The sequence below is a fragment of the Danio rerio genome, chromosome 8 (assembly GCF_052040795.2).
Source record: "Danio rerio strain M-AB ecotype USA chromosome 8, GRCz13ab, whole genome shotgun sequence".
NCBI classification, from domain to species: domain Eukaryota; kingdom Metazoa; phylum Chordata; class Actinopteri; order Cypriniformes; family Danionidae; genus Danio; species Danio rerio.
Genome location: NC_141028.1, coordinates 33,852,633 through 33,875,792, shown reverse-complemented (window position 1 = coordinate 33,875,792; position 23,160 = coordinate 33,852,633). Strand labels below are relative to the sequence as shown.

The 23,160-nt window shown below is 33.6% G+C and overlaps 1 protein-coding gene and 1 long non-coding RNA gene across 3 annotated transcripts in view; both read right to left on the bottom strand.

Moving 5' to 3' along the window:
* Positions 1-23,160, bottom strand: part of oxct1a (3-oxoacid CoA transferase 1a) — a 106,366-nt gene that overhangs the window by 20,769 nt on the left and 62,437 nt on the right. Inside the window, 1 exon segment of one of the 2 annotated variants that reach the window (NM_001007291.2) lies at positions 22,580-22,655. The exons of the other annotated variant lie outside the window; for it this stretch is intronic. Coding sequence (NP_001007292.1) covers positions 22,580-22,655 — 76 coding nt within the window. 2 annotated transcript variants of the gene reach the window in all.
* Positions 7,108-10,339, bottom strand: LOC147842726 (uncharacterized). Its single transcript, XR_015498106.1, has 2 exons — positions 8,484-10,339; positions 7,108-7,625 (listed from the first exon to the last, which is right to left on the bottom strand). It is a non-coding gene; the product is annotated as an uncharacterized LOC147842726 (long non-coding RNA).

The following is a 23,160-nucleotide window of genomic DNA, read 5'->3' as shown; positions in this document are numbered from 1 at the left end:
AACTTAAAGATATCAGTATTTGGTTGAATTGGACCTTTAAAAAAAATTTAATAAATAAAAATATATTTTATTCTGACCAATTAAAAGAAAAATCTGCACTAATCTTTTTTTTTTATCTGAAATTGGGATGAAATATTATCTGATATTTATAGAATAAAACAAATTTTAACATTATACTCAAAGCCATACCTAATAAATCTGTTACTTCTAGAGAATCTGAGGATGTTCAAGTGGTCTGCACTATACAGTGTACTGTAGATTCAGTTTTGATGTTTGAATGCATAAACACAACATTTCCTGCCATCCCTGAAGCAACACATTAAATCAATGTCTAAATATTCAGTCATAATTCAGTTCCTCTATGAAGAATGAGTCTTTTCCAGCAGCTTGACCATTCATGCTTCCCGTCATTTTACAGCGATTTCCAAAATCTATTTTGCAGGCTGTGGGAATTCATTTAAGAAAATGTCTTCTGCTGTTTCTCCAAGTATTGGACTGGAGCTCAAACAGCGTGCTCTCCTTCAGTCTCCAGCAGAGACAGACCTTGCTCAAATGCTTGAGTAGCTTCTCAATAAAATAGAGGTGAATATGAATGAAATGCCTACAATCTTGATGGATTTTTGTTTTTTACTGCAGGTGGCTGCATTTTGAATGCGCAGGAATGTGTCATAAAAATAATTATTACGAAATTATTAAAGAGGTATTTTCAAGGTCTTAATAAAATGCCATCTGACAAAGTTATTACATTATTTCTAGGGTTTTGCTAAATTGTGAATTCTCAGTAGGAGTTTATGGAAAGTAATTTTTGTACACTTTGAACAATTTTAACAAAATTATCAAGGGGTCACAAAGGCTAATTATGAATTTATTAAGTTAGGGGTGTACAATAAGTCCTTATAATATTGATTCTACACTGTAAAATGTACCTGTAAATTAACAGTTTTCTGTATTTTTTGACTCATGTTTTAAAACCTTGTAATAAACCTGAAATTTTCAGAAATAATTTCACCAGAAATAAGTCAGTACATTTTTGTTATTTTACTTATTTTTCTATTTATTTTTCTTGTACATTTTATTATTTTAAGCTACTAAAATGTCAATAAGTCACTTTTTTAAACTGCAAAGCTGAATTTTCAACAACAAAATTTAACAAACGCCTGTTCCCATCACTGAATAAAAACATTCTCCAAATTCTAACTTTTTTTTTTTTCTTCTAGCAGTTGCATGACACAAACCCACATTGGCTATTCACACTTGCAGACTTAGAAGTATATATTAAATATTTGTATAAAATTTAAAGTTAAAATAGATTTAAAAGATTAGAACCCACAGATTTAACCTTTTTTTTCCAAGTCCAAGTTGAGTTTATTTACTCAGATTTGTGAGATAAACTCAAACAATTGTGTATTATAAAGTCAGGACTGTGAGATATGGACTCATAATGATTTTTTTTTTAATCAGAAAAAAAGTCAGAATTGTGATAAATCTTAAAAAGTAAATGACAGTGGTTAGAAAACAAACATTAAGAAAGCATCAGGGTTCTCATTTATAAATGTGGCTTATGCACAAAATGGATGGAAGTGTGCACATGGCACTTTCCATGCAAAAGTTGTAAAAAAAAAAAAAAAAAAAAAAAAAGAACTTAATGGAAGAATAAGCGCATAAGCAAACTCTACACTCAAAAAATGATTCTTGCTGCTTCTTCAAAATACTTCAGGGTATATGCAGGAATCCTAAAGGTAATTTCAATACCTTTTTAAGACTTTTTAAAGACCTTCTCAGAATATTTTAAGACATCGTCGCCACTTCAAGTTCTAATCAGTATCAAACCTTTAACCTAATAAACAGTTGTTAATAAGCACTTGATGTTAAACTAATCAATGGAGCACAACCATGCAACAGAACTCAGATAAACTCGGAAGAAACAAAACTTGAAAAATAATTATGCGGTTGTTTTCAGCGACAGGCTTCAGCCACTGTTTAAACTCATCTTTCTCCAATTAGGAGTACGCAAACTTAAATTTTCCCATTTTGCCGTCTGTTCCGCTCTATGGTTTCACTACACGTGGAAAGTATTACATCACTTTTATGCTTCTGTCACAAATTACACCCTGGCCAGAACCAATCGCGTGGCTCAAGCACGCAATTGTTAATATTAGGAGGACAAATATATTTATGCTGTCTTTGGAGTCAAACACTTTGGACAACACTTGAACAAATTTTAAGACTTTGCAAAAACACAATTAAGACTTTTTAATAACTTTTAACTTTTAATACTTTTCAAAACCCTGCGTGCACCCTATACTTATTTAAAATGAGCTAGATCAACACAATTCTTGAGTTTTTATGGGAGAAACAACTTAATTTTTTCATAATCAATCCACTTAAAATTGTGAAAACAATGAAGTTAAATTATCGATTTGTGTTGGGACAACATGACGGAATTGTGTGGAACCCTACACTTTAACCACGTTAAATCATCATATATACTATAATCATAAATAAATAATTTACAATTGTTAGTGTATGTGTGCAAATTTTATAAATCAGAGCCCTGGTCAATCTATTTGGATGTGTTTGCATAAACTCCAAATTAAACTCCAAATTATAAATTATACAGACTACAAATTATATAGATTTGGCAAAGTCAGACTACATGGAATAGCCCTTTTTAGAATATTTTTATCGGCGTTAACATGCTGCGTTAACGTGAAATTCTTATCGTGCAATAAAAAAAAAAATATCGCTGTTAATCTATTCCCAAAATTGGGCTGGGAGCTGGGTCTATTCTATGCAAGCTATGATGACTCTCAGCTTGATATTTTGGCAGGGATGTATACCTGACCGGTTAGCCGTCTGTCAAAAAAATTCCCATTCTAAATAAAATCAGCAGGATGCCCCTCTGGATCTTTTATTTACTTCGAAGACACTACTGACTATGTTTATAAGGCCATCTGTATTCTAGTAATTTGCATTAATAGACAATAATATAATTGAGGAGTTTACGTGAAGTGCTTTCATGTAAGAGTTTCCTGTAATTTTGGGTGACTTTAACTGCAGTTTGACAGTTTCACTTTAACTAATGAACTTTTCATTCATGTCCCCGTGACAGACTGGGGTATTGGATGCAAATAAGGAGTAGGACTGATGAGAGTTTTATGGAATTTAATAACGCACGCCAAAAAGAAAGAAAAATACTTCTGCATTTCGCAATGTGTTTGCGTGTGTGTGTGTTCCTTTACTGACAGCTGACGTTAGTACTGAAGTGTGTAAATCTTGTCATAAATATGCAGAAAAATCCTACATGATGGTAATAGTTTGATTGCGGTGATTACTTCAATAATGCCACTAATATATGCATACTCCACATCTTAATTCCATTTCTGAACGTCATTCAGTTATGACTCGGATTAAGTCAGACTAAGGCAATCAAAAACCACTGTTCCGAGCTTATGTAGGCCTACAGTTCAAAATTCCTGTTTAACTGAATAAACAGTTAGTAAACACATGTACATCTTATTGAACATCACTTATTTTCATCATTTATATCATTGAACATCATTTAGTTTTATCACCTATTATCATAGTAGAACAGTTTCTCAAGCAGTACGTGATGCATTTTGGAAACAGGAGATGAGCCCCTGGTTTAATGCGCCACCTGGCTTGAGAAACCTATTCTCAAAGACTTAAATTTAGTCATTATTTGGGTAGCACACAAATTCTGAATGCCTTTGGCAGAATTAGAATGAGCCATTTTAATCTATTTTAATAGATTGATTTCAAGATTACAAAGATTAATCTAGATAAAAAATATCTATGCACACCTATAATTATAACATTTTAAGCATACAGAAACATTATAAGCATTAATTTTAGAAACACAAGAAATGTTTTTTTTTTTTATATTACATGGCAAAAATTTAATTTGATCAAAGTAACTAAAGACTAAATTACTTATACAATAGTCTTAAGGAGTAATAACTACAATCATTTTCTTGTCGGCTTAGTCCCTTTATTAATCCAGAGTGGCTACAGCGGAATGAACCGCCAACTTATCCAGCAAGTTTTTACGCAGCGGATGCCCTTCCAGCTGCAACCCATCTCTGGGAAGTACCTACAATCTAAACGTGATATTCCAAATCATTTATTAAAAAGTTACTTGATGCAGTTTGTAACACCCCACCCTACAACTTTTCAAAACAATTTACAAAATAAGCAATTTCAGATGGTGATGTAAGCTTTCATTGAGTTTCCATCCTTGAAAACAATTCACAAATTACATCAAATGACGTCCATGGATATGAAACTTGAACTGTCATTTGTCTGGATGAATCACAATGCATTAAGCAGCTGAAAACGGTCCAAGAGTCTTTCTCAAAACCACAAAGAGCAAATCAATCAATCAATCAACCATCAAGCTCTCGTCATCACTGCAAAAGGGCACTTAACACAGAGGCTGACAAGCATGAAAATAAATAATAAAGAGCTAATAAAGAAAAGATCCAAGTGTAGACACCTGCGCTTTTTTCCTTCTTCATTTATGCAGCCTTTGAAGGAGGAGGAGGAATATTCTAGTTTACACTCTGGGGTAGAGGCATATGTAAAAGCTGCATGGATCTGTGTGTGTGTGGGGCAGCATGCATATATATTTTCTAGATTTACTAGGAGTGGGTTTGAGCGAAGTGTTAATTTGTTTCAATATATAAAGGTGTCATAACTTTTAAAAATATGTGTATTTACAATATATATATATATATATATATATATATATATATATATATATATATATATATATATATATATATATATATATATATATATATATATATATATTTTACTAACAGAATACGGAATGTTTCCAGTGTTGGTAATGTGTTGTTTGGTCACACTTATTTTGATGGTCCATTTGTTGAATTTAAGTTACATTGCATCTACATACCAAATAATTCTCATTATATTATAGGTAGATGGTTAGATTGGGGTTAGGGTTAGGGTTAGAGTTATTGTAAGTCGACATGTACTTGCAAAATTTCTTATAGTGTGTTAAATGTCTGTTGAAGGAGCAGTATCAACAGATTATTAGCAGACAGTCTACTAATACTCAAATGGACCATCAAAATAAAGTGTTACCTGTTGTTTAAAAATAAATAAACATGTCTGATAACATGGCACCTTTTTTGTTAGTTTCTGAAAAAAATTGTTTCAAATGACATATTGACACAGCTTCTGGAATATACTTGATTCTGATTGGTCAGTCAAGACATGCTAAGCTATTATTCCTCGATAACAACCAATTAAAATAATAACACATTGGAGTACTACAAATTGTTTTGACCACTAAGGAATTTATTCACACACACAATATTCCGGTGGGGACTCTCATACATGTAATGATGTTTCTGCTATACAAACTGTATATTTGATCCTCCACCCCTAATCCCAACCTACCAGAAAACAATCTGCGTTTATAGAACTATTCAAACTACTTATTCAGTTTGATTTATAATCATGTTTACCCACGGGGACTTCAATTTTCCCCAAAGTGCCCATGATTCTGTGTGTATTCAGATTAAAGTCTTCACTGGGATATAAAAACAAGTACAAGCACACACCCACAGGTTTGTTTCCTTATTTTTATAACCTATTTTAACTCATTTTTATCTGTTTTATCTATTTTTTTATTCTTATTTTTATAATTTTTATTATTTGTTTTTATTTTCTTACACTTGTCTTTTTTATTCCTGTTTAAAGCACTTTGAATTGCCACTGTGTATGAAATGTGCTATATATAAATAAACTTGCCTTGCCTTGCCTATTTTAGTAAGGACATTCCGTTGTTTTCATATAAGATTATTGATGTCTATGGGCTAAACCTACCCCTATGCCAAAACCAAATTGTTAATTTGTTAAATTGTAAATATGGAACCCTGTTCCAGAATTCTTGCGGTGCGGGAATAAATAATAATAATAATAATTCATTTTATTTGTAAATGGCGCCTTTCTAGACACCCAAGGTCGCCTTACAATAAACATCAACAGACATGCTAAAACAAATTAAACATTACTAAAAACAATCATTGACTAAACAAATTAAAACACAATAGTGAATATAAAAGAACATAATAAAAACATGATAAAAAATTGTCAAGTAAAAGCCTGCTTAAAAAGATTTAAAAGTGTGAAGACTATCACTGCTCCTTAGATCTTGGGGAAGCGAGATCCATAGGCGAGGAGCCATAGAGCTAAAAGATCTGTCTCCCATTGTGCTCAATCGAGTGCAAGGTGGTACCAGGGTGGAGTTGTTGGCTGATCTAAGGGTACGAGAAGGGGTGTAGATATGGAGAAGTTCAGTGAGATATTGAGGAGCGAGATTATGAAGTGCCTTGAAAGTTAGAAGTAATATTTTGAAATCAGTACGATACTTTACTGGAATCCAGTGAAGCTGATAGAGGAGTGGTGTGACATGCTCGTGAGATGGAGTCCTAGAGATGACAAGAGCTGCATGGTTCTGGACCAGTTAGAGTTTATGGAGAAGTTTGGAAGGAAGTCCAGAAAGAAGTGCATTACAGTAGTCAAGACGTGAAGTAACTAATGTGTGGATAAGAATGGCTGTGTTATTGGTTGTGAGAGAAGGGCGGAGACGAGTGATATTACGCATATTATATTTAAATTTCTGAATAAATTGCGGTAGTAGTCAATAACTGGTGTAATTTAAATGAGAGCGGGTGTTATAACAATATAGCTCTAAAACAAAATTTTATAATCATAAATGCATAAAATGTTTTGTGCTGTTCATGTGCACTGTGTGCATAGCATTTGCCATATTGTGCTTTGCATTTTGACGGTGCGCTCTGCAACTGTACCTGCAGTTGTAAAAAGTATTATGCAAAGTGCAAAAAAACATAAGAATTTGTAATTAGTGAGAACCAGTAAAATGTTTTCACTAGTGGGTCCTTTTCTTGTTTTTGTTTTCATTAAGTGGGGGTAAATGAGTCCATACAAACACACACACACTGATGCTTATCTGTGACTCTGCTATTTGACTGTTTGGTGCCATCTTGCGCCTAAATAATAATAATAATAAACATGTTAGTTAACCATTTGTTAAAAAAATATTTTTCTTACAGCAAGCTTTATGTTTATTAAAAGAGCTAGTAAATTATTGTAGCTCAGATCAATGTTTTGTTTCTAACTGCTGTCGTGGCAAGCTGTGTGATAAATGGCATAATGTACATACAGACGGTTGCTTTTGTTAAATATATGCTTATTAGCCTGTCTGGGGGTGGCATGGTGGCTCAGTGGTTAGAAATGTCACAGAAAGAAGGTCGCTGGTTCAAGTCCAGGCTGGGCCACCTGGGATTTCTGTGTGGAGTTTGCATGTTCACGTTAATTCCATTTAATTTAATTCAATTCACCTTTATTTGTATAGCGCTTTTACAATGTAGAATGTGTCAAAGCAGCTTCTCAAAAAAGATCATTGTAAATATTGTTCTCTCGGTGTTCCTGTAGGTTTTCTCCAGGTGCTCCGGTGTCCCCACATAGTACAAAGACAAGTGCTAGAAGGGAATTGGGTAAACAAAATTGGCCATAGTGTATGTGTGTGTATGTATAATTGTTTCCCAATACTGGGTTGCAGCTGGAACAGCATACGCTGCATAAAACATGTGTTGGAATAGTTGGCGGTTCATTCAGCTTTGGCGACCTCTGACAATTAAGCGACTAAGCTGAAGGAAAACGAATGAATGAACAGCCTGTCTGGCTTTATTACACAAGAAAAACAGCTGGATGTATATCATCCCTTACAGTTACTGTATGTGTTTGAGTGAAACTTATTATGCTTTATTTTGAGTAGTATTTTATACTGATGTATTTTTTTTTCAAATATGAAATAAAAATTTTTATTTTTATGTGCACTACAAATAACAACAAATGTGCCATATTTTCATGTTCATATTCATTTTAGACATTTTTCATTAGTGCTATGTTTAGTGGAATAACCCTGATTTTTAAATCACAACAATTTAAACTTTTGTTATTTACTCATTTGAACTGAGAAAGTTGTCTCAACAGCTGTTTATGATCACCGTTTAGACATTTCACACATCTATTACAAAATCACGATGTTCACTACAGTCTCTGGACTTCACAGACACCAGTATTTTAGCCATTTATAAAAGATGAATCAGTGACTACATTTACATGGACATCAGTAATCAAACAATTTGCCTTAATCTGAATAAGACAATAATAGGATTAAGGTGTTTACATGAGTTGCTTTTTGAATGTTCCTTTCATAATCCCATTTTACATGTTACAGCACATACTGTAGTTCGATAAGTTATTGTGTCTCAACGCCATCCATGTTTCCCTTTGGAGTTTCATGTAATTTCAGGCATTTAATTTTTGATTTTGTAAACTTTAAACGCAGTTTGGCACTTTCACTTTAATTCAGGAACATTTCATGCATGTCCCCCAAGACAAACGAGTTATTAGATGCGAGTATGAAGTAAGGACGGGTGGAGAAGTAGTGTTTTAATGGAATTTGATACTGCACAGTGTAAAAAAAAATAATAATAAATAAATAAAAAATAAAACTCTGCATTTCAAAATGCATGTGTCTGTGGTCCTTTATTGACGTGGTAGGTGCAGAGAATAGTGTCAAACAGCTGTGTGGTATGGAATATCCTGTCACAAAATGCGGCAAAATCCTACACGCTGGTAATAGTTTTATTAAGGTGTTTACACATACTGTATGTACTGTACTTTAATAATGCAACTAAAATTGGAATACCCCACATGTCCTAATTCTATATCTGTTTAGTTCCATTACGACTTTACTATTAAGGTCATCAAAAATTGCTGTTTAAATGGTAGACTCTTAATCAGGGTATTGTCTTAGTTGTATTAAAATTGAATTGTTGGTGTCCATGTAAACATACTGTCTGGCCTACTAAGATTAGGCCTGGCTATAAAAAATACAGTTATGACTTTGGGACGCATCACTGCACATTTTGAGCTTAATTAATAACTTTCATTATCTGATCAAGTGTTTGGATCCAGAAACTGTGACTTGTGATTTTTTTTGAAAAAAAAATAAATAAATAAAAAAATAAAATAAAAAAAATAAACTTAAAACACTAAATTACTATATTTTGACAAAATATGAAAGCAATGTTTTCAGAAATTCATGAAATATAACAACTATTAACATTTCACTTAAGCTCACAGCTAGAAAATTCAGTATATTCAGAGATTTTTCAAGTGGTCTCTTCCTTTTTTTCCAAAGCTGTTTATGTGCTGTGAGGATATTTCACATGAAAAAAAAAAAAAAAAAAACACAACTTTAGTGGAGAGCCGACTGAGAGTTTCCATGACAACTTATCAAATATTTCCGCTGTAAATCACACTATCCTTGCTTTTCATGCCTGCTGATGAAGACGAGAAATTATGCCCTTCACTTCAGGCGATTTCCTTTTGTCGGCTTGGATCCTTCTCCTCTCCTCTAAACTCATTCTCTCCTACACAAACCGGCTGGACATTTAAATGCATGGTAATGCGATGGAGACTAGCGTTAATGCCATTTCCTAGACAACAGCTGAAGCGTCAGTCACAGTGTGACAAAAGGCTGAGTGTAAATAAACAGAGCTGAACAACTGCAGACAACTGTACAATTCTTCATCACATCTGATGAAGTCAGTGAACTTGAAGGTGTTGCCTTTTATGTTTATTTATTAAACAATTAAATGGAAACATAACCTTTTGGCAAAGTGGGTTTTCACGGTGTAAATTTGGTCTCTGGAACAACTAAAGAATAAATATACCAAAAAAAATTTAATTGTAATTGACACACAACCCAATTCTGTATTAAATGTTTACTACGATTTACAAAAGTCACCACCTAAAATGTAATTCAGTGTAAGAATAAAGATTTTTTTTTATACCAAACAAAGTCTTGTCAAGCATGTTTTAAACAATATTTAGAATCATTTGATGACTATTTATCCCCAAATAGAAGATTTTTCCATAATTTACTCTTGCTTAAGCCATCCTAGATGTACTATAAGTCTAATCCTTCCAGCTTTGTGAATGGTGCACATATTTTTGAATCCATCATCATAGAAGTAATCCACATGACTTCAGTGGGTGAATGAATACAAGGCAAATTGCTAGTCAGATGTCAAAAGGTTTCAATAAAAAAGCTGAAGCTCTTGTTGTGTTTTTTTTTTTTCGTTTTGGCCAGCCCTATTTGTTTATACCTTATACTTTATAACTTTCTTTTTAACAAGTATGACAGTTGCTGGAATCCAGGGATAATAAAGCTTTAAATATGGACATTTTCTCATAAAACCCATCACTCCATTATAACTGCAAAGAAGACTGTAAAACAGAACTATATTTCACAGCATATTTGTGCAAAAAAAAAAAAAAATATTGGATTCACAGCCTCATGAAAATAATGACTTGTGAGTGTACAACAGCAATGTAATAAGGCCAAACCTCATCTACAAATTAATGATGCCAAACCACTTTATTGATTTATATCAAGGAACAATTGTATAAATGTAACCCTTGTATTTATTATGTAAGGCAGAATCAATGGAGCCAAAGGGCTATATATTTACGATCTAGGCGCAGAGTCTAAAGCAGATGATGCATAAGCATTAGGGGCGTGTTCGAATCCACTTTTGCTATTCTAAGGATTAAAAAATATGGTTTGCGCCCCAGCGCATACAGGGTTGTGCTTATCCTCTTAATGAGTTATAACTGTGTTTTGCGCATAATGTGCATTAAACCAATTAAAGTCTCATCTCCAATTCTCTCTAAGACTCAGTTGCGTTGCGCCATGGCACAGTTGCAATTTACATGTTGGACTAAGTGGAAAAACTGAATGCTTAACTAGTGAGAAAACAGTTAAACATACCGTCTGCATGAGGGTAAAGAATGAGCCTCCTCCATTCGGCCTCTTTACCTGCTCTTTATTTTACCTAATCTTACTCTACTTTGGTGGAGTAAGGAAACAATGGAAACGTACCCCACTGAAGACATCCATTTGCCTACATATTTAATTTAGCTTGTTAAGCACAAAGATTTGTTTCAAAACTATTTCTAAATTCATTTCTAATTTCCAGCTAACAAATAAATGAACAATAATAATGAAGTGTGGTCAAACAACTGGGTTAAATCCAAACACCGTCTGATTTCTATGCCCCATAAGGTGACGCATGTCTCCAAAACCTGACAGGTGAACAAATCTAAACTTGTTTTTATAAAAACAAATGTAAATATGCATAAAATAAATAATACTGCTAATAATAATAACAATAATAATAATAATAACAACAACAACAAAATTATAAAAACGCAAACTTTCATGAATAAATTGAAAAAAGCCCCCGAGATGAAGCATGGAGGCAGTGGTTTTTATATTTATGTAGAAAATAATATTTTTTGTAACATTATCCTTTAATTTTTTTTTTTTTTCATTTGTACAGATTGTGCTGGTATAAAAATAGCAACAAATCATGCCATACACGTCTTGTGCCTTATTGCGCTGGGTGTATGATAGGGCCCAAAAAACTGCCTGATCCAAAGTGAAGAGTGGTTGCCTCCACAAAGTGCATTTAAAATCCTTTAACATACAGTAATCCATTGATTATCTCACACATTCCATGGTGATTTGCTAAGATAGAAACAAGTTAAAATTAGTTTTTCTCTTTGCAGCAAAATATTTTACTGAATATTTTAATTAGCAGTCATGAGAAGGCAGAGAAAGCCTATGTAAATGACACGGGCATATCTAATAGCTCATATAATGTGTTAACTACCTCTTTGCAGTTATTTTAAAGCATATTTGCGAGTTGGTTAATCCTCATCAGCTCACTGGTGGAACACATGGCAGTGTCCTCGATATTACACAGGTAAATGAAGACTTCAGCAACTGTGAGTTACTATGGTTACTACTAATGTTGGTTAGGGAAGTTCATTTATTTTAAACTGAGATCAAAACTGACTGGATTAAGCAATTGTATGGCACACTTTCCAGCCAATCAGAATCAAGAATTTATATTATATTATATTATATTATATTATATTATATTATATTATATTATACTATATTATATTATATTATATATACATATTTAATTATATTATATTATATTACATTATTTATATTATATCTTATATATTATATAATATTTATTATATTGCATTATATGTAGTATATTATTTTATATATATATATATATATATATATATATATATATATATATATATATATATATATATATATATATATATATATATATATTATATAAATTTTATTTATGCTATTTATTATTATTATTATTATTTTTTCCCCAAAAACTGGCACTATGTCTGTCATTCCTTTAAGTCTTTGAGTCTTTTAATCTATGGATTCCTTTTATAATGGATGCTTTTTGAAGCTTTTGGAATCTTTAAAAACTTGGGCAACATTCTTTGCATTTGATATCACCGCTCAATGTGTTTGTCTGAAAAGAGAATGACATTTAAATGTAAACTGATTTTTTTCTTTTATAAGTATTTCTTAAACAAAACAAAACAAAACAAAAAATATGGTTTGTGCTAAGTGAGGTTTGTTATATTGCTTCCTTAATTCAACCATTATGGTAGAAAAATAATTTACAAAACCTATGCAAAGAGTACGATTAAATGGCATGGGCATGATTAAATGTATATTTTATTAACATGCTAGCATGTAAGTAACTGTAAATAAATGCGTTACATTAAAATCTTCAAAGCTTAAAACATACTGTATAATGGAGATTTAGGAAGATTTGTGCACAACGGTGAGCAAAGACTATAAAGCTGCTTCTGTGGCCTTAAGTTCTGTCAGGTAAGGGATAATTTGAAGTGGACTATAATTTTGCGTCTGGACTTGCTGAAAGGCTGCATGAGAGCCATTTCTGAATGAGGGTCAAGAGTTAGAGAGTCCCGACTTTGGTTTGAGCACATGAATCACATCTTTTTAACAAGAGCTTGCGTGGGAGTTGATGTGGAAGCAAGCAGGACTATTTCAACTAGTTCAGAGCGTGTTCGACCCCCATTTTTTTTTTTTTGCATCAGCACTGTACATTATAATTAAAGACACAGCATGACTATAAAGCAAGGAACGGATCCATTTTCCCTCTTCTTGTCCATAAAAATTCGATAACACCGCATAAAAACATCCAAATGGCTTCATTTACCCATGAATGCCAACTGGCTCTTCTGAGAGCTCAGGGCTGATGTACGTTTGTTTTTGGATTAAGCTGTCCTGGAACATTTTGAATGCTAATTCCAAATCCCCACGCTTACACTGATGCTTCAGGGGCATTTTCTCAGAGGATGCAGGAGATGCATTCTTAAAAAAAAATATATGGATAAGAAAACAATCGACAGAGCAGAAAAATAAATAATGAAATGTCAAAGTAGCCATTAACACAGCATGAGGTTTCACAATAAAAAACTGAAGATGCAGTAAGGAGAATTGGAGAAAAATGTGGAAGGTCTCAAGGCAGGATTTTTAAATCTTGAACTTTAGCAGTGGGTCTTCAGAAAAGGACTCAAGGGTCTGCTGTAAAAGTTCATGTTCAGCCATATAACACAGATTAGTTTATTCAATAATCCTTGTGCCTCATACTGAGCGCTCTCAATAAAGTGATGCAGAGCGTGATGAAACAAAAGGGAAAGGTCTCAATGAAATCCGGATGCAATTGGTCACAAGATATGCGTCTGAATGCAAGGTTATACCATGTCTGGAAATTGAGTGAATTACAAAATGGGGTTGAAAGTCATGTGAGATAAACAACCATGCCAGACTGGCTGGTCTGAGTATTTCAGAAACAGCTGATCAACTGGGATTTTCACACACAACCATCTTTAGTTTTTTCCAGAGAATAGCCTGAAAAAAAAAAATCCAGTGAGCAGCAGTTCTGTGGGGCTTGTTGATGCCAGAGGTCACAGGAGACTGGCCAGGCTGGTTCAAGCTGATAGAAAGGCAACAGTAACTCAAATAACCACCCGTTAAAACTGAAGTATGCAGCAAACCATCTCTGAACGCACAACACATCAAACCTTGAGGAGGATGGGCTACAGCAACAGAAGACCACACAGGGTGCCACTCCTGTCAGCTAAGAACAGAAAACAGAGGCTACAATTCACACAGGCTCACCAAAATTGGACAATTTTGCAATTTTGCAATTTTGCAATTTCTGCAGCGACATTAAGAGGTAGAGTTAGAGTTTGGAGTCAACAAAGCATAGATCCTGCCTTGTATCAACAGTTCAGGCTGCTTGTAGGGGTGTAATGGTGTAAAAGATATTTTCTTGGCACACTTTGGGCCCATTAGTACCAATTGAGCATCATGTCAACCACAGACTACCCGAGTACTGTTACTGTCCATCTCCATCCTTTTATGACCACAGTGTACCCATCTTCTGATGGCTACTTCCACCCGGATAACATGCCATGTCATAAAGTGCAAATCATCTTAGACTGGTTTCTTGTACATGACAATAGGTTCACTGTACTCAAATGGCCTCCACAGTCACCAGAACTCAATACAATAGAGCAGGGGTCACCAACCCTGTTCCTGGAGAGCTACCTTCCTGCACATTTCAGTTGCAACCCTGACCAAACACACCTGTTTGTAATTATCAAGTGCTGTTTTAGGTACTATTAATTAGTTCAGGTGTGTTTGATCAGGGTTGGGACTGAATTCTGCAGGAAGGTAGCTCTCCAGTAACAGGGTTGGTGACGCCTGCAATAGAGCATTTGGGATGTGGTGGAAATGGGAGATTCGCATCATGGATGTGCAGCCGACAAATCTCCAGCAACTGTGTGATGCTATCACGTCAATATGAAGCAAAACCTCTGAGAAATATTTCCAGTACCTAGTTGAATCTATGCCATGAAGGATTAAGGCAGTTCTGAAAGCAAACCGGTACTAGTAATGTAATGTAATGTAATGTAATGTGTATTTATATAGCGCATTTATTGTGTATGGCCATACACCCAAAGCGCTTCATGATCATGAGGGGGGTCTCTCCACCACCACCAGTGTGCAGCATCCACTTGGATGTTGCGACGGCAGCCACAGGACAACGGCGCCAGTGCGCTCACCACACACCAGCTATTGGTGGAGTGGAGAGACAGTAATAGAGCCAATTCGGTGAAAGGGGATGATTGGGAGGCCATGATCATATGGGCCGATAGAAGGACTTTGGCCAGGACACCGGGGTTACACCCCTGCTCTTTCAAGAGAAGTGCCATGGGATTTTTAATGACCACAGAGAGTCAGGACCTCGGTTTAACGTCTCATCTGAAAGACAGTGCCCACTGACAGTGTAGTGTCCCCTTCACTTTTACTGGGGCATTAGGACTTACACAGACCTCAGGTTGAGCACCCCCTGCTGGCCTCACTAACACCACTTCCAACAGCAACCTAGTGTTCCTTAGTAGTCTCCCATCCAGGTACTGACCAGGCTCAGCACTGCTTAGCTTCAGTGAGTAACCGGTCTTGGGCTGCAGGGTGATATGGCTGTGGCATACCACCCTACTAGTAAGGTGGACTTAATTAAGTGGCCGGTGAGAGTATAAATATTAGGGATGCAACTAATGGCCACGGTTTGGTACATGAAATGTTCCGAAAAAAGCACTGTCAAATAAAAAGAAAAGAAAAAACTCTACAAGCAAAATATTTTACAAAACGATTACAATATAGCAAAGACACAACTAAAAAAAACTTCAGGATTTTTATGAATTAAATAGTAGTTTTTAGCTACATAAACTGGAAAATATAATCAAACAAATCAGTAAACTAAATAAAGGTTAACAACCATTGAGCTACAGTGATTGAGAAAGTGATTTCCGTATCTTTTGTGTTTTGATGAGCGGTCGCCAGGTTTTTAAAAAGATGACGAGTGGGACGAGTTTATTCATCCTCCCATTATTTCTTTTGTTTTAGTACATTATATTGCTTTGCCAAAGTTGTTATTGCCATCTTGTTTATTTTCATTAATTTTCATTTGAGATCATTTGTTGATACTCTTTGTTTTCCCCAGAGGATTAGGAGAGGTAAATGTCACATGACTTACATCACCTAGCGAACCTGTGCATAGGCACACCAGGTTTAGGAGTGAGCGCTGGCTTTGTACTTTTCTGTTTGGTTAAGATTAGAGTAGGTAAGGTAAAGCGTGTAAATGCCAAATACCTTCTTTCAATTATTTTGCCTTCAGTTAGGTAAAGAGTTAAACTAAGCCACTTTTGTCCTCTTCCCCTGCGGGGTTTAATGTTTTTGGATTATTTTGTTATTATAAATTGTATATAATTTGCCTTTTTAGGTTATTTGTTGCTATCTATATTATTCTTCTTTATTATTGCTATTTTGAGTTTATCCTTGATTCTTGTATAATAAATCATTCTCTTAGTGGCAGTATTTTGCGTGATGCATGATTCTTCTCATTGCTTTTCCTATATTACACAAAATTGTTACAATATAAATGTTACTTACTTCAGTCTAACCCTAGTCTAACATCAAGAAGTGGTAACAATTAATATTAAAACATTGACAGAAGGAATAGGTTTGAAATGTTTTTTTTCTCATACTTTTAAGATTAAGCACAGAAATATATATATATATATATATATATATATATATATATATATAAATATATATATATATATATATATATATATATATATATATATATATATATAAATATATATAAATATATATATATATATATATATATATATATATATATATATAAATATATATAAATATATATATATATAAATATATATAAATATATATATATATAAATATATATATATATATATAAATATATATATATATATATATATATATATATATATATATATATATATATATATATATATATATATATATATATATATATATATATATATATATGAGGATATATGAGGTTGTATGAAATACAATAACAACATTTCAACTAAATTAGATTTTTTAGATCCCCTAATGTTTTAAATTTGTGAACTTGGAATCTTTGGTACTTACTAATCTAATATACAGTATATTGACAAATATATTATTAAATAGCATCTTGCATAAAACATTCATAACTACTACACAGACTCTGGCTCCAAATTAGTTTTATTTAATTAGAATTATTAATTATATATTTTACAGTTAGTTCCAATATGGTAGACATGACTCGGTCTAGGATATCTGAAATAACTGCCCAGACAAATTGCAAATGTGACTGCTGAGCGAACAGACTTCTACTTGAAAGAGACTTTGATTCCAGCAACCTTTAAATGAAACATTAACCTTCACACCTGTCGCCATCCAAACACCTGTTCTGTTTACCGAAGATCTGTCGACTAACGGTGTGAAAAGTGACAGTCAATAAATTTTCTAACTAATAGCTCTTACTCTAACCTGGCACACCCTGACACTCTCTCTATTAGTACTGGCCTCAAATGAAAGACGTGATGACTATGTGACACAGCAAGTCTTCATAATGGTTTAGGACGCTGAAATGGCAGCAGATGGAAGAGGATGGGTTTTGTAACGTCCCCGTTCCTCTCTTGATGATATGAGTCTTGCAGCTCCGGGCCCTCCAGCTACATTACACAGTCTGTTGTCTCTTTAGTCTTGAGAGGTGGCCGGGGAGCCCACAGTAATTGGAGGGATTATTGTAATTAGTCTGCCAGGCTTGTCTGATTCATTAAGAGTTTAAAGGCTAAAGACAGCTTAGAACGACACACTCTGTAGCCCTGCATGCAAAACCAATTGATGTTTGATAATGTTCCCTTGATGTCCCCATAGACAGCTACTGACCTAAACATGCATTGATGAGGATGGGAATATTCATAAAGAACATGAAGAGTTCATCTAAGGGGATGCTTCTTCTAAAATGAGCACTTTTTTCTCAGGCTCCTGTGAGTAGGTTCAGTAATTTCACCTTTTATGGCAAAGAATATGTTCTTTTCATTGCCTTTAAAGTTAAATAACTGAAGAGATTTCAGACGGCACTTGAAGGTTTTGCATCTGAACTCTTCATAAAAGTCTGATGGGTTTTATTTAAATGTGTGTTATACAGTAATTACATTGAATGTTTTCCTCGAGATTAATCCACGACCTTGATGTTACTAATGCTGGAGTGTTTTTCCTCAAGGACTTATGTATTAAAGACCAAAAGAAGTCAGATAAATGTATATGAAAGTGCAAAAAGGGTGCAAAATGACCTTTTCGGTAAAGGTTATGCAAGTTCTGATCAATACCTTGTGTACAAGGATTGTGTACAAACGCACCCTTGTTCTCAGACTCTTTGTTTATAATGTGTAATGGGTAGGCAGGTGCTTTTTTCAGTATGTGGGTGAAAGTGAGAAAGCTTGAGAAGAAAAAATAAAAAGCTCTGGAAATCACAACAAGCCTAAAATATAATGAAATAAAATAAAATGTTATAAAATAAAATAAAATAAAATATAAAATTACATTAAATATCAAATTAAATTAAAAAATAAAATAAAGATTGAATAAATAAAATGTTAAATTAAATTTAAATAAAAAATAAAATAAAATATACCATTTAAACAAAATTAAATAAAAACTTTTAAATTAAATTAAATAACATTTATTTTATTAAGTTTAAAATAAAATGTAAATGTACTTAAATATTTCTAATTATTAATATCAAAATTTAATATCAATAAATAAAATCTTTTTGAAATATACTGCAATGTATAATGTAATGTCACAATAAAAAGCCCTCTAAAAAATAAATAAATAATGTTATTAGCATACAGTGGCATTTGTAACAATTGTATTTTTAAGGTCTAAACTATGAGATAATTAAACATAAATATCATCTCATCCATATCTAAATATCTAAATATTACGTAAATATGGATAAAAATACATATATAAAAATATTAAAAAATAAAAAGAAATAAAATATTAAAATTTTTATGCTTTTGATTTTTTTTTTTTCTTTTATCAAATACCAGTAAATACTTTTGTCTTTGCAGTAACACTTTACTTTAAAGGCCTGTTCTTACTATAAAGGATGATTATATTGGCTGACTATTGTTACTTACATATTTTGCATGTTCTTAATTCTACATCCCCAAATCATAAACAACACCTAAAAACCTAAAAAGATACCCAAAAAACTATAAATACGCACTAAAGGTGATTGATTCTCGAGCAAGACACAGCATGATAAAGTGAGCGCTTTAAATGTTCTGTCACTTTTAATATAACCCTCTGACAAACACATTCATTTAAACATTATCTGCTCACCAAGCCATATCTTCACCATCTCAGACATATTAAGCACCACATCTTTCCTAAGTCTTACCTCTGCGTTTCAGTGTACGCAGCACATTTTGCCCTTATCAAAGTGCAACCGAGGAGACTTGAAAAATAAGCTAGGGACATAAAAAAGAGAGACAAGGGGAGGGGGGTGAAAAAAAGCCCACTGAAAGCAGAGTGCAGCTCATGGTCCATGTGTGCCAGTTTGCAAGAAATAACCTTCAACCAAACTCGATAAGCGAGACGCGCAGAGGAGCAGGAGGCTGCGAGGCATCAGTCAGTGACAGGACGAAGGCCCTGGAGGACTATAAATAGCCCAGCAGAGGTGTCTGCATTCAGGGCAGCTGGGTATCGACAGCAAGACCAGGCGCCACAGGCGACAAGAACGGCTCCAAAAAAAAAAAAAAGAAAAAAAAAAACACAGCCCAAACTGACTCTTATTAAGCCTTGGAAAACCGTTCCTGAAACTGGAAGGAGGCTATGACTTTGGGTTTAGGACAACAGAAGGGTAAAGCTGTCAGGCAGATCATGCTAGGACGACTTAGACTGAACAATACGAACGCAAGTGAACTAAGAACAGAAATAAAATTGCTGAGTTCATGTTAGTTCATTGCACATTTGTGGACTGTGGTGGCTGAGAGCATGTTTTTATTAGTCGTGACCCAAAGTGAGCAGTTCGGCTTGGGACACAGAATAGAGGAAAATGAAAGAAATGAAATGGGAGCTGAAAATAAATATTAGGGCACCTATTTTATGCCTTTTTCAAGATTTAAGATAAGTCTTTTGTGTCTCCAGAATGTGTCTGTAAAGTTCCAGCTCAAAACACCCATCAGATAAATTATTATAGCTTTTAGAACATTGTAATTTTTTGCTTTAAACACAAATGTAGCTGGTTTTGTGGCTAGTCCTCCCTGCCCACCGTTCCTTGTGTGTGTGACTCAATCTCTGCCTCGGCTGCGTCAGATCAGCACAGTGACAGACATAAAGGAAGTAGATTTCACGTAACGTTTGTAATAAATACTACAGTAAGAACTTTCCCAATGAGTATTTGATGTTTTTGTAGCTTTTGTTTCTCCCTTTCTAAATAACAATAGGGTTTAGATTATAAACTAAAAATTTATAACTAAGAAAATCTGAACTGAACACCGAAACGTAAACCTGATATTGTACGAAAAATGTTAGAATTCCAAATTAATGTGGCCTCTTTGACTTTTTTAAAATTGGGTTTTCAATTCTATGAAAAAATTAATTGTTTTGAGAGGTAAACGTGAAATTGTGGGATTTCTATACAAATATTTATATTGTAAAACAAAAAAATCCAATATAAAGTTATTCTGCCTTTTTTTTTTTCTGAATTAAATTGACACTAAGGCTGCATTTACAGTGCACATATTGATGGTCAAATCCAATTTTGTGAGTATTTCTGATTTTTTGATGACCTGTTTACATCATCTTTTAAACGTGACTCGTTTCCCATTGTCTGCATTTACACTGGACACAGCAAAGACACAATGACTAGGAAAAAAAGAGCGACCGGTGAGAGCGATTTAATTTGTTCACAGGGTTTAATTTTTTTTATTCTTTTTGACAAGCTGGGTAATTATAGCTTAAGGCAGAAAAGTTCTCATTTGGTCATCTTGTAATCTGGGCCTTTTTAAAGCAGTAGGCATCTTAATGTAATTTCCATGGTATGATTTATGCATGTGATGTATGCAACAGTTTTAGTTTATATCGTTTACGTGGCGGACGTTGCGCTCTACTTTTCCCTCATGCTAACATGCTTAAATACTTGTGCTATACATGCTTATATAAAAGGTTTTTTGTTCTAGTATATGAGATTTAAGGTTTGGGAATTTGCTGAAGTCTGTTCTGAAATGAAAGCGTCAGAGTTTACATCATTTGCTACAGTTTTTATTAAAGCGCGGCTCACATTGTCAGGTGAAAATCCGATCTACCTGCTTACACTGCAGACACGAGGGCACAGATCCGGATAAATTTCTACATATGAACATAGCCTGAATATGATTTGAGAAAATTGGGACCCATGTGATATTTTCCTATCATGAGCTATATGCTATCTATGCCACATGGGAGAAAAAAAACTAATCGGAATTGAGTCAGCTGAACCATGCAGTGTAAATGCAGCCTAAATGGGGTCACATTTTTGAAAAAAGAAATGTCCGAATTGTCAGATTGCAAGTAAGGAGTTAGCGAAAATTTCATTGATATGTGAAAATTCTACATTCTTTCTCTGAACAGCAAGTTTACAATTTCAAAATAACTCTTAGTTATTTTGTACTTGTCTTAACTACAATATATATATATATATATATATATATATATATATATATATATATATATATATATATATATATATATATATATATATATATATATATATTTATATATATAAAGGTAAACCAATTATCTAAGTCAATTGGCTTTTTTCAGAATTTTGAGCTTATACAGTTTGATTATACAGTAAGGGAAGCTGTAATTCCGATATAGAGGGGGGTCAGAACTGCAAGATATAAATTGCGAGACAGACAGACAGACAGACAGACAGACAAATGCTAAATCTGGATCCAGCCAGTTGAGAGCATTTTTTCAAGCTTATAGTTGAAACAGAAAAGCTCTACATGATGCACTATAATGTTACATCACGACTTTTTACAGAACAACTGCTACCTGCCACCTGCGTGACAACTTCTTTTGTATGCTTGAAAAGAGACGGAAGCAGCCGCAAAATGAGTCCATACATCTGAATTTGAGCTCCTCAGAGAACGCCATCTTCCACATAAATCACTTCTGATTTCATGCTGCGAGTTCTGTCATTAGCTGCTCGCGATTTACATAAAACAAAAGAATATCTCTCCAGTTAATTTCAGAAGGGTGGAAAATGCATACTGATGGAAATTATGGAAAGAAGTGAAAAAGTTAGGCTATGATGTTCACAAAGTTCGGTTTGATTCGACGGTGAACATAGAGGGGTTTTATTCCCCTTACACACAGAATCCTTTTTATTTTTCAGAACTAAAAGTAATTAAAACAATGCACCAACAAAAACCCAAGCAGTATAGCAAAAATCATAAATGGCTGGACTAAAGCAAGTAAAATGCTGTTTTATCTACACTCTGCGTGTTCAATGCTGGTTTGAGATACTGAATAAATAAGTGAAGAAAATTCACTTATATATTTATGAAATTAAATAAGTGAAAAAAATCACTTATTTAATTGAAATTATGCACTTGCCGGAATCATCCAGTTGGCCAAATCTCCATACTTGGATACTTGCATGGCTCCTAACATGGTCAAGTTGATATGACCCCTAGAGGAAAAAAAAACAATAAATAAAGACTTAGTTACCATCTCACAATGGTAAGTTTATATTTCACAATTCTCGCAATTTTGCCTTTTTTTTCTTGATTTTGACCATTTCTTCCTCAGAACTACAAGTTTAGAACTCACAATTGTGGATTTATATTGCAATTTTGACTTTAAATTTCACTATTTGACTTCATATTTTGCAAAATGTATATATTTATTTTTTGTTTAATTATATTTTTCAAAACAAATTGTTCTGAAAAGTGCAAGTTTAGCTCACACATTGGCGTTTACATTTTTTTTTATTTTATTTGCCCCTCAAATTTGAACAAAAACATTATCGCTGTTTTACATTTTTGAGTTGAATCAAATTAACTTTTCAAGTCATCTCACCTTACATCAATCAAACTGATAATCAATGTTTGGTAGGTAACTTTAAGTAATAGATTACAAATTACTGATTACTACTGGAATTTTTTTTAAATTGGATTACATTACTAATTACTTCA